The sequence below is a fragment of the Saccopteryx bilineata genome, chromosome 2, assembly GCF_036850765.1.
Source record: "Saccopteryx bilineata isolate mSacBil1 chromosome 2, mSacBil1_pri_phased_curated, whole genome shotgun sequence".
In the NCBI taxonomy this organism is placed as follows: Eukaryota; Metazoa; Chordata; class Mammalia; order Chiroptera; family Emballonuridae; genus Saccopteryx; species Saccopteryx bilineata.
The window spans coordinates 8,057,188-8,073,855 of record NC_089491.1 but is presented as its reverse complement, the minus strand read 5'-3'; the positions used below and the strand labels follow the sequence as shown (position 1 = coordinate 8,073,855).

General features: G+C 52.1%; 1 protein-coding gene across 2 annotated transcripts in view; it reads right to left on the bottom strand.

Annotated features, from left to right (window-relative positions):
- The window catches only part of ENG (endoglin), a 35,391-nt gene that overhangs the window by 5,926 nt on the left and 12,797 nt on the right, over positions 1-16,668 (bottom strand). For both annotated transcript variants that reach the window (XM_066256118.1, XM_066256119.1), the window contains exons 3-8: positions 10,291-10,431; positions 6,632-6,794; positions 5,811-5,976; positions 5,402-5,528; positions 4,773-4,947; positions 4,391-4,530 (exon numbers count right to left, since the gene is read on the bottom strand). In XM_066256118.1, coding sequence (XP_066112215.1) covers positions 4,391-4,530; positions 4,773-4,947; positions 5,402-5,528; positions 5,811-5,976; positions 6,632-6,794; positions 10,291-10,431 — 912 coding nt within the window. The remainder of the gene's footprint in view (positions 1-4,390; positions 4,531-4,772; positions 4,948-5,401; positions 5,529-5,810; positions 5,977-6,631; positions 6,795-10,290; positions 10,432-16,668) is intronic.

Sequence of the window (16,668 nt, the reverse complement as noted above, 5' to 3'; positions counted from 1 at the left end):
TGGGGCGTGGCTCTGCCACAATCAGAGCCATTCCAGCTCCTGAGGCAGAGGCCACAGAGCCATACTCAGTGCCCGGGGCCAACTTTGCTCCAATGGAGCCTTGGCTGTGGGAGGGGAAGAGAGAGACAGAGAGGAAGGAGAGGGGGAGGGGTGGAGAAGCAGATGGGCGCTTCTCCTGTGTGCCCTGGCCAGGAATCGAACCTGGGACTCCTGCACACCAGGTCGATGCTCTACCACTGAGCCAACCGGCCAGGGCCCTTTTCTGTATGTTTTTAATTCTATACAGCCATATATACTCAGAAAATGTGTAGATTTTTTTTATCAAATAGTATTATACTGTCCATGTTGTATCTTAGTTTTCTTACTAAACAATAAATCATATATATCTTTCTGTGTCTGTATTTATAGATCTAGCACATTCTTTTCAGTGCAATGTAATGTGTTCCAAAGATTGATGGATGGCAGTGTACTCATCCAGGCCCCTTGGGACGGGTCAACAGTAATGCCAGCATTGCTGGACACTGCACCGCCGCCCCCAGACATCTGCTGGGCCAGCTGCAGGCTGTGGGGGAGGGGGAGACAGGCAGCAGAGAGATGGAGCTTCACACGGGCCCCTATACCCCACTCCCACACAGACTTAACAACAGAGTTAAATGTTCTAATAACCCCGAGAGCCTGGATGATTTGTTACGGTTCTAGCAGCAGACTCCTTGCTTCAGAAAGGCCAGAAGAGATCGTAAAAGGAAAGGTGGGAAGCTAGAATGGCCCAATGTGTTCCAATATCCAAAAAGTTAAAAACCACTGTAGCCAAAATTTAAAGAACTATAACAAACTGGGAGAAATTATTTCAATAAGAATGAAGGACAAAGTTTTTTTTTTAATCTATATGAAAAGCTTTAAAAAATCATGAAAAATACCAAGCCACAATAATAAAGGTAATTATCAGTCATAGGGAGCCATGCCCACACTCACTACTGGGCAAAGAAGTATAAATAAAACAAGAATGGAATGCCATGTTCCGCCTCTCACATTGGCAAAGGGTTTTTTTAAAACAAAAATAACAGAACTGGGGTGGAGGTAACAGCATTCTCATAAATCAGCAGTAAAAATTGGAATCATCTTTTAGAAAGTGAGTTGCCAACATGTATCAAAACTTCCAGCAAGTTTAACTCATTTTTTTTTTTTTTTTTTACAGAGACAGAGCGAGAGACAAAGTGAGGATAGACAGGCAGGAACGGAGAGATGAGAAGCATCAATCATTAGTTTTTTGTTGCGCATTGCGACACCTTAGTTGTTCATTGATTGCTTTCTCATATGTGCCTTGACTGGGGGCTACAGCAGACCAAGTAACCCCTTGCTCGAGCCAGCGACCCTGGATCCAAGCTGGTGGGCTTTGCTCAAACCAGATGAGCCCACGCTCAGGCTGGCAACCTCTGGGTCTTGAACCTAGGTCCTTCCGCATCCCAGTCCGACACTCTATCCACTGCACCACCGCCTGGTCAGGCTGAAAATCTATTCTAAGGAAATAACATCATATTTTAAAAAGTTTCTGGCCTGACCAGGCGGTGGTGCAGTGGATAGAGCGTCGGACTGGGATGTGGAAGGACCCAGGTTCGAGACACCAAGGTCTCAGGCTTGAGCAAGGGGTTACTCGGTCTGCTGAAGGTCCACAGTCAAGGCACATATAAGAGGGCAATCAATGAACAACTAAGGTGTCACAACAAAAAACTGATGATTGATGCTTCTCATCTCTCTCCGTTCCTGTCTGTCTGTCCCTATCTGTCCCTCTCTCTGACTCTGAAATAAATAAATAAGTAAGTAAGTAAGTAAGTAAATAAAACTGAGTAATTCTGACAGAGGTCAAACAAAATTGTAGTAATGTTCTTTTTTTTTTTTTTTTGTATTTTTCTGAAACTAGAAACGGGGAGAGACAGTCAGACAGATTCCCGCATGCGCCCGACCGGGATCCACCCGGCACGCCCACCAGGGGCGGCGCTCCGCCCACCAGGGGGCGCTCTGCCCCTCCGGGGCGACGCTCTGCCCCGACCAGAGCCACTCCAGCACCTGGGGCAGCGGCCAAGGAGCCATCCCCAGCGCCCGGGCCATCTTTGCTCCAATGGAGCCTTGGCTGCGGCTGCGGGAGGGGAAGAGAGAGACAGAGAGGAAGGAGAGGGGGAGGGGTGGAGAAGCAGATGGGTGCTTCTCCTGTGTGCCCTGGCTGGGAATCGAACCCGGGACTTCTGCACGCCAGGCCGATGCTCTACCACTGAGCCAACTGGCCAGGGCCTGTAGTAATATTCTTTAAAAATAAAAGTTTCTGCCTGACCACTGGTACAGTAGATAGAGTGTTGACCAGGGATGCTGAAGTCCCAGGTTCAAAACCCTGAAGTTGCCGGCTTGATTTTGGGGTCACCAGCTTGAGCTTGGGATCATAAACATGACCCCATGGTCACTGGCTTGAGCTCAAAGGTCTCTGGCTTGAAGCCCAAGGTTGCTGGCTTGAGCAAGGGCTCACTGGCTCAGCTTGAACCCGTGGGTCAAGGCACATATGAGAGGCAATCAATGAACAACTAAGGTGCTGCAACTATGAGCTGAAACCTCTTATCTCTTTCCCTTCCTATCTGTCTCTGTCACACACACACACAAAAAAAGTGTCATGCACAATGACATTTTCTGCATGTTTATTATATTACAGAATTAGAAACAAGCTAAATGTCTAAGAAGGGAGGGAGAGATAATTATGGCCTGTCAGTATGATGGAGTAATATGTGCTCATTAAACATATTAAGTACCTATGTCAAAGTTCTAAAAATACACTAAGTGAATATAGCTGGAGACAAACAAATACATCCTATATGACTCCCCATATAAGAAACACACAGAGGAAATATTCTAGAAGGAAACAAAACAAAATATTGGTAGCCATTGTCTTTAGATGGAGAGATTGAGATTTTCTTCTTTTCTAATTTTTCTACAGTTTTTTGGGTTTTGTTTTAGTTTTTTGTTTTTTTTTTTTTTTTTTTTTTTTTTTGCTAGAGGGAGTGAGAGAGAGCAAGAGGGAGAGACAGAGAAAGAGAGAGAGGCAGGAAGGGATAGAGCCAAGAAGCATCAACTTGTAGTTGCGTCACTTTAGTTGTTCACTGATTGCTTCTCATTTGTGCCTTGATGGGGGTGGGGGAGAGAAAGGGGCCTCAAGCAGAGCCAGTGACCCCTTGCTCAAGCCAGTGACCTTTGTGGTCAATCCAGCAACCTTTGGGCTCAAGCCAGCAACCATGGGGTCATATCTATGATCCCACGCTGAAGCCGGTGACCCTGTGCTCAAGTTGGCAAGCCTGCGTTCCAGCTAGATGAGCCTGGGCTCCAGCCGGCAACCTTGGGGTTTTGATCCTGGGACCTCAGGGTTGATGCTCTATCCACTGCGCCACCACCGGTTAGGCTAATTTTTCCACGGTTTTATAAAAGCATGAATTTTTATAATAAATACCCTTGTTCTTCAAGCAGAAATCATATTGTGTAGGTAATTCTAAGTGACTACCCAACTCAGCCTGCATTTAGGATTAATAATGACAACTAGCCCTGGCCGGTTGGCTCAGTGGTAGAGCATCGGCCTGGCGTGCAGGGGTCCCGGGTTCGATTCCCGGCCAAGGCACACAGGAGAAGCGCCCATCTGCTTCTCCACCCCTCCCCCTCTCCTTCCTCTCTGTCTCTCTCTTCCCCTCCCGCAGCCAGGGCTCCATTGGAGCCAAGTTTGCCCGGGTGCTGAGGATGGCTCTGTGGCCTCTGCCTCAGGCACTAGAATGGCTCTGGTTTCAGCAGAGCAGCGCCCCCTGGTGGGCGTGCCGAGTGGATCCTGGTCCGGTGCATGCGGGAGTCTGTCTGACTGCCTCCCCGTTTCCAGCTTCAGAAAAATACAAAAAAAAAAAAAAAAAGCCTGACCTGTGGTGGCTCAGTGGATAAAGCGTCGACCTGGAACGCTGAGGTCGCCGGTTCGAAACCCTGGGCTTGCCCAGTCAAGGCATATATGGGAGTTGATGCTTCCTGCTCCTCCCCCCTCTCTCCCCCCTTCTCTAAAATGAATAAATAAAATCTTAAAAAAAAAAAAGAAAAATACAAAAATAAAAAATAAAAAAAAATAATAATAATGACAACTACCTAGTTGCTATTTATTGAGCACTTATTGTGGAACACATCTGGCTCAACGTGTCAGACCTCATTTAATTCTCACCACATGGTAGTTGTCATTTTCAGCCCCATTTTACAAGTGGGAAAACCAAAGCTTGCAGAAGGATGTGATTTGTTCCCCTGCCAGGGTTAGGACCCCAAGATTCTTAGGCTAGAGGAGGGACTAGTTGCCCATGGTGCCAGCCCGGAGGGGCAGGGGTTCCTTTACCGAGATGAGATTTTTCTTGAGTACCAGAGTCATGTCATTGAAGCACTTCGGCTGGATCAGGGACATGAGCAGCTCCTCATTGCAGATCTCCTTGGGAGGGGTGGTCTGGACGGGCATGGGTGAGGTCTGCAGCCCACTGCCTGTGGGGTAGCAGAGGAGGGCCAGGTCACTGAGAGCTCGCTGTGCACCAGGCACTAAGAGCATCAACAGCTAGCTGCTCTCACTGCCCCCATGTTGCAGAGGAGGAAAATGGGGCTCCCACAGGCTGATGCAACCTGCCACACTCACACGGCCATGCAGGGATGTCACCACACTGTGGCAACTGATCCACGGAGAGGGCAAAGGAAGGCAGGAGGGCAAGGAAAGGGAGACGGGTGCTCACCACAGCCGCTCGTCCGAAGAGAGATGGCACTGGCCAGAGGGAGCTCCACGAAGGATGCTACCACGCTGGCATTGAGCCTTCGGGCCTCCTCCAGCAGGCCTTGGGGTGTATCTGGGAGCCTGAAGCCAGACACATAGTTCTTCGGAAAGATCTTGAAGGAGTAGTTACCAGTGGTCTAATGACAGGGAAAGAGGAAGAGCGGGAGCCACAGTCAGGGGCACACAGCCTGGCTGGGGTGCTGCAGCCCAGCCAGGGTTCTGCCAGGCCTCGGTGCCACTTTCTCCCTTGCTTCTGCTGTTTCCTCTGCCTGGGTCACCTCCCCTCATCTCCTGGCTCCTAACTGTCCTTCAGTTCAGTGTGGGGTTTACGTTTCTAGGAACTTTCCCTGACCATGTGGGCTGGGTTAAGGGTATCCTTACTGGAAGATGGAAAGCTTCCTGGAGGAGATGGCATCTCAGTGCCAGTTTGAAAGAAGAATAGGTAGTAAAGAGAGGAATAGGGTGGGGCCAGAAGTATCGTCATCACGTGTACTCAGGGCTGGGGTGCTGGTGCAGGGCATCTAGGTTCTCTGTTTCTGGAGCTTTGGTGAGGCCTGTGTGGGGCTGTATGGGTCGGGGAGCAGGACTCACCCAGATCTGCATGCTGTGGATGGCGTCGATGAGCCAGGACACGTAGGGTGGACCCTGCAGGATGAGCAAGGAGTCGGGATTCCCTGATGGGCAGCCCAGCTCCACCTTCACAGTCACTGTCCGGGGCCTGCAGGGAGATAGACCCCAGTGTCAGTACCAGCTGGAAGGCAAGGCTGGGTGGGACCTGACAGGGACGGGCCAGGCCCGCACGTGGCCTGAGGTCCGATGGTCGCAGCTGAGTTATTACCGTACTGAGTGGGATATGGGTGCGGAGCTACAGTTCGTAGGGGCGGGGCACAGAATATACTCTTAGTTAGCCAGGGGTGGGGCTGAGGCTTAGACAGGGCGGGGCTTAATAGGGAAAGTATGCCAACAGGGCGGGGCCTGGGGCGGAGGCGGGCACTCTTACCTGGCCTCCGGGCCCGGCAGGACCCTCAGGATGTGCGCCTCCTTGTGTCCAGGCACACCATTCAAGCGGCAGCCTCTGACCGAGGCCTCTGCGTGTGGCCGCCATTCAAGGGTGTGGCCCATGTCCATGTTGGGTTGGGGGCTGCAGGAGGACGGTGACCTCGGGGCTGCGGAGACAAACACACCTGAGTCCCCTCCCAGAGTAACCTGGCACCTAACACAGAGGCCCACCCTTATCCACTGTAAAGGTGGGGGAGGCAGGATCGGGTAGCCAAAAGTGGAAAACATGGGAGGACCAGGGTTCAAAGCCCCTACCACAACCACCACTTACTGCTAAATGACTCATAGAAAGTACCTGCTCCCCACCCCCTCTGTTTCCTCATCTGTCAACACAAGGTTCGTATGAGGTATGAACCGTGGCATCTGTTAGGGATGAAGCCTTGTGACCACCAGCACCTTACCCCGTTTGAATCTTTCTTATAGCACTTACCATAACCTAAAATTATGTAATTTATGTATCTGGGTACATGTTTATTGTCATCTCCCCACCATATGTCAGCTCCCGGAGGACAGAGTCTGGGTCTGTCTCCAGTCCCTAAATGCCTCGCATGGGACTTGGAACAAAGCAAGTGTAAAATAAATGATATGAATGTACGTTTTTCCGGATCAAAAACTGACAAGTAGCAATTTCACATGGTTCAATCTAATATTTGGTGAAGAGATAATTACTGTCGCAATAAAGCACTGATTTGCTATATCTGACGTGGGACAAATCATGTCCCTTCTTGGAGCCTTAGCCCAGTGGCTGCAGGGGAAGCTGACCTTGGTCCAGATGGAGGAGGATGCTTTTGGGGTCGTTCAGCTCAGCGACAGAGGCGATGGCACCCTTTGTACCTGCCCAGTTGAGGAGCTGGCTCTGGGTGGTGAAGGCTGGCAGCTGTGTGGTGTTGACTCCTGGGGGCTCTTGGAAGACACGGTTGGGGCTCTGGGGAGACATGGGGCAACTCAGGGTGCTGTTCCCCGAGTCCCTGGTCCCATGCAGGAGGTAAGGAGGTAATTTGGGGAGGCAGCTGGTTGGCTGAGCAGTGGTACCCAGTGCTGGGAATGCTGAGGCCTGATGGATCTGAAGTCAGCCCATTGCCCCCTAACTACTCCCCACCCCATCCCAGAGCCAGATCTAGCCCCCTCTCCCTTCCATACCTGGGGGGCTGGATGGTTACACATCCATGTTCATCCACCTGCCTAAAATTACCCGCCTCAACCCTCCGTAGCCACACTCATTCAACCCACACTTAAGACAGGTGGCTACTGTCTGTTTTCCCCGCACTCTAAGGGCTGTGAGGGACGTTTTCCCGCACTCTAAGGGCTGTGAGGGACAATGTCTGCCTTGCCCATCCCCGCATGGTGCTCAGCATAAGTGGGCACTGAGGAATGTTTGTCTAATTTTGCACCGGTCCTAGGCCCAGCACTCAGGATCCTGACAGGTCAGCTTCACCCTAATGCCTGGAGCATGGTAAGGGAGGAACAGAAAAAGGGAGGGAAGAAGAAATGGATGGATAAATGAACGAATGAAAGACAAATAGAAGTCCCTGCCCTGGGGGAGCTTACCTTTCAGAAACTAGCGATGCATCGAGTCATTTGAAACCACAGAAGACAGAGGATAGTATTTAATAAGAAATGAAGGAGCAAGCAGGACAGGTCCTCTGGGTGGACAGGGATGGAGATCTGGGTGACTCCAGCACCTCACTGCACCCACTGCCCATGCCTCAGAGGAGGCCCTGGTGGGCTGGGGAAAAGGAAAGAGGGAAGGCTTCCTGGTGGAGGTACTCTGTTGAAGCCAAAGGATTCAGAGGAATCTGTTGGAGCCTTGGAGTTGAGAGTTCCTTTGCGGCCTGACCTGTGGTGGCGCAGTGGATCAAGCGTCGACCTGGAATGCTGAGGTTGCTGGTTCAAAACCCTGGGCCTGCCCAGTCAAGGCACATATGGGAGTTGATGCTTCCTGCTCCTCCCCCCCTTCTCTCTCTCTCCCTCTCTCTCTCTCCCTCTCTCTCTCTCTTCTCTAAAATTAATACATTTAAAAAATTAAAAAAAAAAAGAGTTCCTTTGCATTCCATTTTCAAAGCCAGGACCGCAGTGCAGAAGCAGCATCAGGGCTTCAGGCTCGATACTCAGGGGAACTCCCTGACAGTGGAAGTAAGCAAGACACCACAGAACGGGCCACCTCAAATGGAGCAGGACTTTAACAAGGGGGCAAAGTGATGAGCACTTAGGTGGGGAAGCACACCCCATGGTGAAAGGGCTGGGGCAGTGGTTTAGAGCTGGAGGCAGTAGAAAGAACTTGACCCAGTCTGACCCTCACAGTCATGGTCTGTAAAACGGGGATGTAACAGGGATTAAAAGGCAAGGTGTTTGCCATTCGACTGACACTGGGTCTGCCCCAGGGGCCTGGGCCCCCAGCCAGGCTGTGGCCCCTCCAGTGGCATCCAGGAAGCTTCAGGCCCAGGCTAGAGAGGCTTCGATGGTGCACCCCCACCCTGTGCATTCTTAACCCCAGGAGGAAGGCAGAAGAAGGTGCGGCCAAAGCCTCAGCCTTAGGCTGCAGTGACTATCCGGCCAGAGGGCACATTTTGGGTTCCCTGGGACACCTAGGGCCCCCACTGGGCTCAGATGCCCTGCCTGGGCACCCCTGGAGAACCCGGGATGGGAAAGGAGGAGGAAGAATCCTAGCAAGGGCTAGCCCTCCACAGGGCCTCGATTTCCTCCACTGGGAGCGGAGGGATGTACCAAATGGGTCAGTCTAGCTCCACGTTCCTAGTTGGCCACCCTAGGGGGCCCGCATGCTGGCCATCTCTGTCTGTCCGTGTGGTGTCCCTAGTACCAGTCTGGATTCTTCCTTCAACCCCTGCCCCCATCCCCCATCCCCAACTTCTCTTTGTCTCTGGGCCTGTCTCTCAGGCAGCCTGGACCTGGCTCTGTCTTTGGGTCTCTAGCTCCTCCCCCCAGCTCTGCCTCCAGTCTCTCAGTGTCTGTCTGTCCCACATGGGCCCTCCTTTTTCTGTTTCTATTTTTCTTTCTATGGCTCTCTCCTCCTTGATATCTTTGCTGTCACCACTCTGTTCCTCTACCCCCTCTGCTCTCTCTGGCTGTAAACAACAGCTGCTCACAACTGGAGGTCACTTCCCAGGGCCTCCCATGTGGAGGAGGCAGCCCTGAGTCCTCTTGCTATGTGTCCATGCCAGTTACCTCCTCTAGAGCAACTCATGCAAATTCAACAGTGCAAAGGACAAAATGAAAGTCTCTCTTGCCTGACCAGAAGGTAGCGCAGGGGATAGAGTGTCATCTGGTTTGAGCACGGGCTCACCAGCTTGAGCATGGGGTCTCTGGCTTGAGCGTGGGATCATAGACATGACCCCATGGTCACTGGCTTGAGCCTAATGGTTGCTGTCTTAAAGCCCAAGGTCGCTGGCTTGAGCAAGCGGTCACTGGCTCTACTGGAGCCCCCCAGTCAAGGCACATATGAGAATGCAATCAATGAACAACCAAGGAGATGCAACTGATGCTTCTCATCTCTGTCCCTTCCTGTCTGTCTGTCCCTATCTGTCCCTCTCTCTGACTCTCTATCTGTCTCTGTCAAAAAAAAAAGCGTCTCTTAATCTCACTTCCCAGTCATAAATACTGTTAATATATTGTTAGATTTTCTCCTAACCCTTTTTTTCTGTACTTAAATATTTTTAAGTTTTATTTTTAATGAATTTATTGGGATGACACTGGTTAACATAATTATAGAGGTGTCAGGTGCCCAATTCTACAACACATCTCTGTACACTGTATTGTGTGTTCATTCTCCGTATTACATATTTAAATATTTTCAGATGCATTTGGAGCTTTTTCAATGACAGTGACACGATTATTTTGTGGGATGTCATTGAGTTCAATTCTCCCACTGGACAGGTGGGAAAATGAAGGATGTGTGAGAAGTTGGAGTTGGCCAGGGTTGCCCACCCACCCGAACCCCATCCCCGTGTTTGAATTTTTTTCCTTTTTTTTTGTGACAGACAGAGATAGGGACAGATAGGGACAGACAGACAGAAAGGGAGAGAGATGAGAAGCATCAATTCCTCGTCACGGCACCTTAGTTGTTCATTGATTCCTTTCCCATACGTGCCTTGACCTGGGGGGCTACAGCAGACCGAGTGACCCCTTGCTCGAGCCAGCGACCTTGGGCTCAAGCTGGTGAGCCTTGCTCAAACCAGATGAGCCCGTGCTCAAGCTGGCGACTTTGGGGTTTCAAACCTGGGTCTTCTGCATCCCAGTCTGACACTTGATCCACTGTGCCACCACCTGGTCAGGCCTCGGTTTGAACTCTGTACCCCAGCCCCTGCTGCCTTTTGGGTTCTCTCTGTCAGGGCCCCAGAGAATGCACTAGTCAGGTCCTTCCCATGGCCAGTGCCTCCCCCTGGGGTTGGAGGTAATACACTCACGAAAGCTAGGTGGACTGGGATTCCGGGGTGCTGCAGCCGCAGGAAGACAGTCTTGTCCACGCTGAGGACCAGGAGCACCTCACGGGACCGGGTGCCATTTTGCTTGGACATCTGGACAGTCAGCTCCAGCGATGATATTTCCTGGGGCAGGGGAGAGGAAAAGACACACACAGACCAGTCAGACTTAGATCAGAGTGGTGACCCACGTCCCATCGGCTTTCACTCGGCTCCCTGCCGGGCCTGTCCACTCCGGCCTCCAGGGTTCCGCGCAGTGCCTGGCCCTCAAGAGGTGCCCAGAAAATATCTGCTGCATGATTGAAGGAGATTAGTCTTAGCAAATCCGGAGAGATAAAGAAATACATGGGATGAACCTGAACTTGATCCAACGGTCAATCAAGGTTTTTATTACTATTGAGCGCCTCCTGTGTACCTTCGCCTGCAGTGTCTGTGTGACTCAGAGAGTACTCTGTGTCTTTTCTCTGTTCCTGTGTGGCGATACCAAGGCCCCCACCCCTCCCCAGTTTGCAGTATTCCTGTTGGCCTGATTATTTTAAAGTACTAATCCAAGAAGGGAAAAGAATCCAGCAACCCAGAAAGGCTGAGCTCCCATGGAGAGAATGTCTGTCCTGCTCGAAGACTTTCTGAACCAGACGAATGGAAACACCTTCCCCAAAGCGCTAACTCCAGCTGCTGCCAAGCTGACCCTAAGCAAAGCATCTCCTCTGACTTATCAACAACCAGATTTCAAGATGAAGAGAGCAGTGGAAAATTTTTTGATTGGACTTTTAATTATCTCCTGGCTGTTTCCCCAACTGATGTCACAGAGTCAGACAGTGTTTCAGCCGCTGGAAAAATCTACCCAGAAATATTTCCGTTACTCAGTAAAGATACCATAATCACTCTTTGTTTGTGAGTTTGCTCTTTGAAACAAAAGAGCAAATAATATTCTGCTTCCAGTGTTTCACAACGAACTTTTTCTTTTTTATTTTAATGAGTTATTTAGGTAGCTTATTTTTTGAAGAATTGCTTTGATGCTAATTTCTAGTAGAATGATTATTTGAAATTTATGTTTGTATAAGTTCACATTTCTTTTTTTTTAATTTTTTCTTTATTTTTTATTTATTCATTTTAGACAGGAGAGGGAGAGACAGAGAGAGAGGAGAGACAGAGAGAGAGAGAGAGAGAGGAGAAGCAGAGAGAGAGAAGTGGGGAGGAGCTGGAAGCATCAACTCCCATATGTGCCTTGACCAGGCAAGCCCAGGGTTTCGAACCGGCAACCTCAGCATTTCCAGGTCGACGCTTTATCCACTGCGCCACCACAGGTCAGGCCTAAGTTCACATTTCTTGCTAATTCATGTTATCTGATGGGTTGATAACTTTTGGTTTTTGAAACCTCTCGTTTCATCAATTTTAAAAATACTTTGTATTCTAAACACTTTACAAGTTAAATACTGGATTTAATATCATATTTTGGTAAAATACGACATACAAATCTAAATATTAGAACTGACATTTTGTTCCAGGATTGTGATCACTACTTGAAACTAACAGCAGTGAAGGGAGCCCCACCGTGGTGGGGTAGAGAACGTCCCCGGGCACAGCCCACCTGCCGGCACCTTTGACAGGGGCCAGACCCCAGCTTCCCTACCTTGACTGCAGATGTACTGTGAGCTTGCCCAATCAAATATGATTGCACCACTCTGTATGTCTCCTGAAACCCACTCAACTATACATTTTAAATAGGCAAATTTTATCTCAGTAAAGCTGAGCTGTTGAATACACAACAGTTGAATATCGGTAATTTCCCATGGTTCAACCTGGTCCACGCCCGGCCCCATGCATGTAGCTCATACTCTCCCCGAAGCCAGGTCAGTGGCTCTTCCATTTTACAGATGTAGCAGGTGAGGCCCAGGGAGGGAAACTGGCAAGGGACCTGCCGATAAGTGGCGAAGTCAGTCACCCAGTGCGTCTCAGTCTGGTGCCAGAGTGTCACCCACAGCCCTCGGACCTTTGGGCAGCTGGCCTAGACTGTGTCCTCCCTCTCAAAGCTGCCCTATCGGCCTGCTCTCACCCAGAGGAGCCAACATGGAGACCCCACACCTGGCAGACAGATGGGCCTTGTGGTTTGGAGACCCACCTTTGGCCCCTAGGCTGAGAGCGCTGCAGTGACAGAGAGGGCAGCTGGGAGCCCGGCGCTGACGCTGGGAGGGAAGGCCCTGTGGACCTGCATTCTTGCTGCTGTTCTGTGAACGTCCCTGTTCCTCTGAGTCCCGGTTTCCCCATCTGTGTGACACAGGGGGTAGGGCAGGGCTGGGAATCAATACCATGTGGGGCTCTGGATAAGGGAAGTCAGAAAAGAGAAATAGAGGTCAGGGTCGGGTCACGCCGAAAGCGAGGGGACTAGGAGACAGGAACCTCGGGACCTTGGTCATCACAACCAGCTCTTCTACTGGAGCTCATGCACCAAACCCTCTACTCTGTTGCCACCAAGTCCCTCCCTGTCGATTTGGGGGCTAGAGGGCACAAGGACTAAGGACCTAAGAGAGGCAGTCATGGGCCAGGGCCACGCAGCAAGCGGGCAGTGTGAACCGGGAGGCTAGAAAGCGGGCTCTCTAGCCTCTGAGCTCCCGGGTCCAGCAAGGCCAGCTGGTTACCAGAAAAACCCAGCCTGGGTTTCCACAGCAAACATTTCCACCCCGTGGCTCTGACTCATCGGTGTGGTCACTCACACGCACACTGACTTCCCCTCTGCCCTCCCAGCCTACAGCCTGAAGGCAGAGAGAGGGGCCGGCTTTGCCCCCAACCCCGAGCTCCCAGTCTTCTGAGGGCAGCCTGGGAATTCCGGGAGCCAGGCTGAGGCTGGCAGGGCAGCCACCCCTGACCCCCGCTCCTGACCTGGCCAGCCTGGGTCTGCCCCGGCCCCTTCCCTGAATGGGTGGGCGGGAGGCCGTGTTTCTATTTTCGTGCCAGCATCCCACAGATGCCATTGTTGGCCCAGCGGTCGGTGGCGGGAAGGGGGGATTTCGGTGAGGAGGCCCTGAGCACTAGTAGCTACTTATAGAAAGTTGTTTCCAGCAATTCTTCTAGGAGTGGAGCCTCGGGGCTGCCTGCAGCTCCCACCCTCTTAGGGCCAGACTGGAGCCGGCCAGATTGTAGCCAGACGTCCCTCTGTCTACCCCAGCAGACTTGGAGGGTACACACACAGGCAGGGTGGCAGGGAAGGGGTCAAAGCCAGACTGACCTGACTTCAAATACGGCCTCAGTCATTAGCCTGTGGGTGACCCTGGGCAGTCACGTCTTTCTGGGCCTCAGTTTCCTGATCTGGAAAATGGGCTGAATGATATGCCCATTTCAATGACTTTTGAGGATTCAGTGAGATCTTGCCTGCAAACTGAGTTGTCCAGGGCCCAGTTAAACACAGAGTAGTAGTAGACTGCTTTCACTATCCCTGCTTCCCTTCCTGCCCACTTATCCAGAGAGGCCATGGTTTGAGACCTGGGAAAGTCGGCGTTAGAGGTGGGCAGCGGGCAGCTGGCACTGGGACATGCCTCAGTCACACCTCACTGCGGCATCCCCTCTCTGAGCCTCAGTGTCCCCATTCGTGTAGGGAGGAGTTAAAATCAGTGTGGGCCCTGGATTCTAACCAGCCTTCTGGGGTTCCAGTGTTTGATACCTGGGAGTCATGCTCTCCAGGCAAGGGGCCGGAAGAGTGGGCTCCCAGAACCCCCAGGAGGAATATGCTACTTTCCCCGGCTGAGGATGCCTGGTTATCCCCTCCTCATCTCCTCACTTCACCACCCATCCAGGAGGCCAAAACTGGGCCCAGCTAGGGCTTCTGTCTCTCAAAGGGGGACAGGAAGAAGGCACAACTCTGGCTTTCAGGAACTTGGCAGAGAACAAGACTAACACTTCCAAACTCTTAATGATGAACAACAAGTGACACCAGTAACCCCTTGGGGATGGCCAACCAGCAAATGTTTTTAATTGTGTACATTCTTCCTTCCTTCCTTCCTTCCTTCCTTCCTTCCTTCCTTCCTTCCTTCCTTCCTTCCTTCCTTCCTCCTTTCCTTCCTTCCTTCCTTCCATTATTTATCCATCCATCCATCCATCCATCCATTCAATATTTCTTCCCAGACTGACCCTAGCTGGACACGGGGGACACACAGGGAGAGAGCAGATGCAATCCCTACCTAGCCTGTCTAACCACCAAACCATGCCCTTCCACCAGGCCTGCCTCTGATATCTGCCAGGCCTGGGACAGGAGTACAAAAGGCAGCCCCTGGCCCCCAGCCTGCCCCCTTTCTCTTCACATATATGCTTGTGGACAACCCAGCCCAGATGCCCAAGCTCGACCATGCCCAACCCCTGCAGATAGTCACCTTGACCCCCTTCAGGTCGAGGGGAGCTCATACCAGCCATGCAGTATCCCCTGTAGGGGATGGGATAAGAAAGAGCCTCATGCCACTCTGGGAGTAGGTTTGTTGCATTTGGGAAGGGATCTCTGGAGTGCTGGGTACCCAGAGCTGGAAGGAGGCCGGAGAGGGCCACTACTGTGGGGCCTGGGCGGGATCCCTCTTTGCCCAGGACTGAGGACACCACTGACTTTCACAACCCTTCACAGCCTCCCAGGACATTCTGGGAGAATCAGAGGCCCCTCTTGCTCTCCCTCCGCCTGGGCAGCCTTGCCTGCCCATGTGGCCAGGAGTAAGTCCATGCAAGAGCCCAGGGTTTCATCGGCTTGTGGGGATATGGTCTGATCCCTGAGTTTGCTCAGAAGTGGGGTGAGTCAGTGGCTGCCCCAGCTCGGCCCTGGCTGCCTGGGGTTTGTTAGGAGGACAGCAAATCAGTACCGTTGGCCTGACGGGAACCGCTGAGACACCAGGCCAGGTTTCCTGTCTCCACGGATCAGGATGTGACCCTGGGCCCCCTCCCGGAATCCAGACTCCGGCCTGCCCTTCAGGGACCCAGCAAGATACAGCCCCAGCCTAGTGGCCCCCTTGCCTGTCTGTAAACTTCACACACACACACACACACACACCCTGAACCTCTCTTCCCTGAGGCTCTTGGCTGCCACAGCTCATCTGCCGCCCACGCACAGGAAATCTGAGGACTCAGAGGCCACACAGGGATGGATGGGAAAGCGGGTCTCTGTGCCAGGGCTTGAAGAAGGCGACCGTCGGTTGGGAAGGACTGGATTACTTGCTGAGACCGCCACCACCCATGCTCCTGCTGCCAGTCGTGTCTCTTGCTTTAGGTTTTTGCTCACGCAGTGTCCTCTGCCTGTAATGCCCTTGACCTCCCTCTCTACCCGGCTGGACACTGGGAGCCATTTCCCGAAAGCCTCCTTCTCTCTATGTTCAGGGCTTGTCTTCCCGAGGGCCACAGCCCCCTCCCCCTGTTGCCCCCATTGCCAATTCCACCACTTAATACCAGGGCTGTTCATGCACACCTCGGCCTCTCCCGGCCGGGGACTGGCTCAAGGGCAAAGGCTGGGTCTGCTTTCTCTGGGCACCATCAGTGCAGGCGCCTGGTGAGGACTGGCTCGGTGGGCCTGTGGGGCCGTGGACTCCATTCTTGGACGTTCTTCCTCACCTGCCTGGTGAGGAAGGTGCTGCCCAAGAAAACCACAGGTCCTTCCATAGGACCTGGTGGGAACGTGGGCTTGACTCTAGGGCCAGGGGGGCCAGGAGCACCAGAGAGAGTGGGGGCCTCCATCAGTTGTCCCCTCTGAAAATGGATTTACAACTTCTGCCTCAGCTGCCTGATAGCAATAACCTTTATGGGATCAAATTAATTCACGGATGTGAGGGTATTCTGCGAAGTGCAGTGTGCCAGGCAAAATGAGGGTATTTATAGGAGAGACTGAAGCCCAGAGAGGAACTGTTATAATAATAACCAGCTTGGCTGCTCGATGCCAAGCAGTCGCCTGGGGCTGCCTGCACTCAGTATTTTGCTGCTGTCCCATTGGATTCTCCATCTCCCTGAAAGATGGGGACTATCGTCTCCAGGTTGCCCTTGGGGAAACTGAGGCTTGGAGAGGTGGCCCAAGGTTGTGCTTCCATAAATGGGGGAGCGAAGGTTCAATTTGAAGGCTGTCTGGCTCCAGAACCCATGTTCTTGACACCTGCATCAAGGCCACATAGCAGGGCATTCATTCATTCATTCATTCATTCAAGCAGTCACTACCCCACTCATTCACTCACACATCCAATAGTTGTTTGGCATATGCCAAGCCCCGGCCCAGCTTCTGACACTGTAATTCTTTGCTGAGTCCCTGAGCACAAGAAATGTGTGTCTGTTGGAGAGTGGGGTGAAGGAGTCCCCGCCCCCCTCCCCCACCCCTGCAGCACATCCAGCACTATACAGACCCGGGACTGG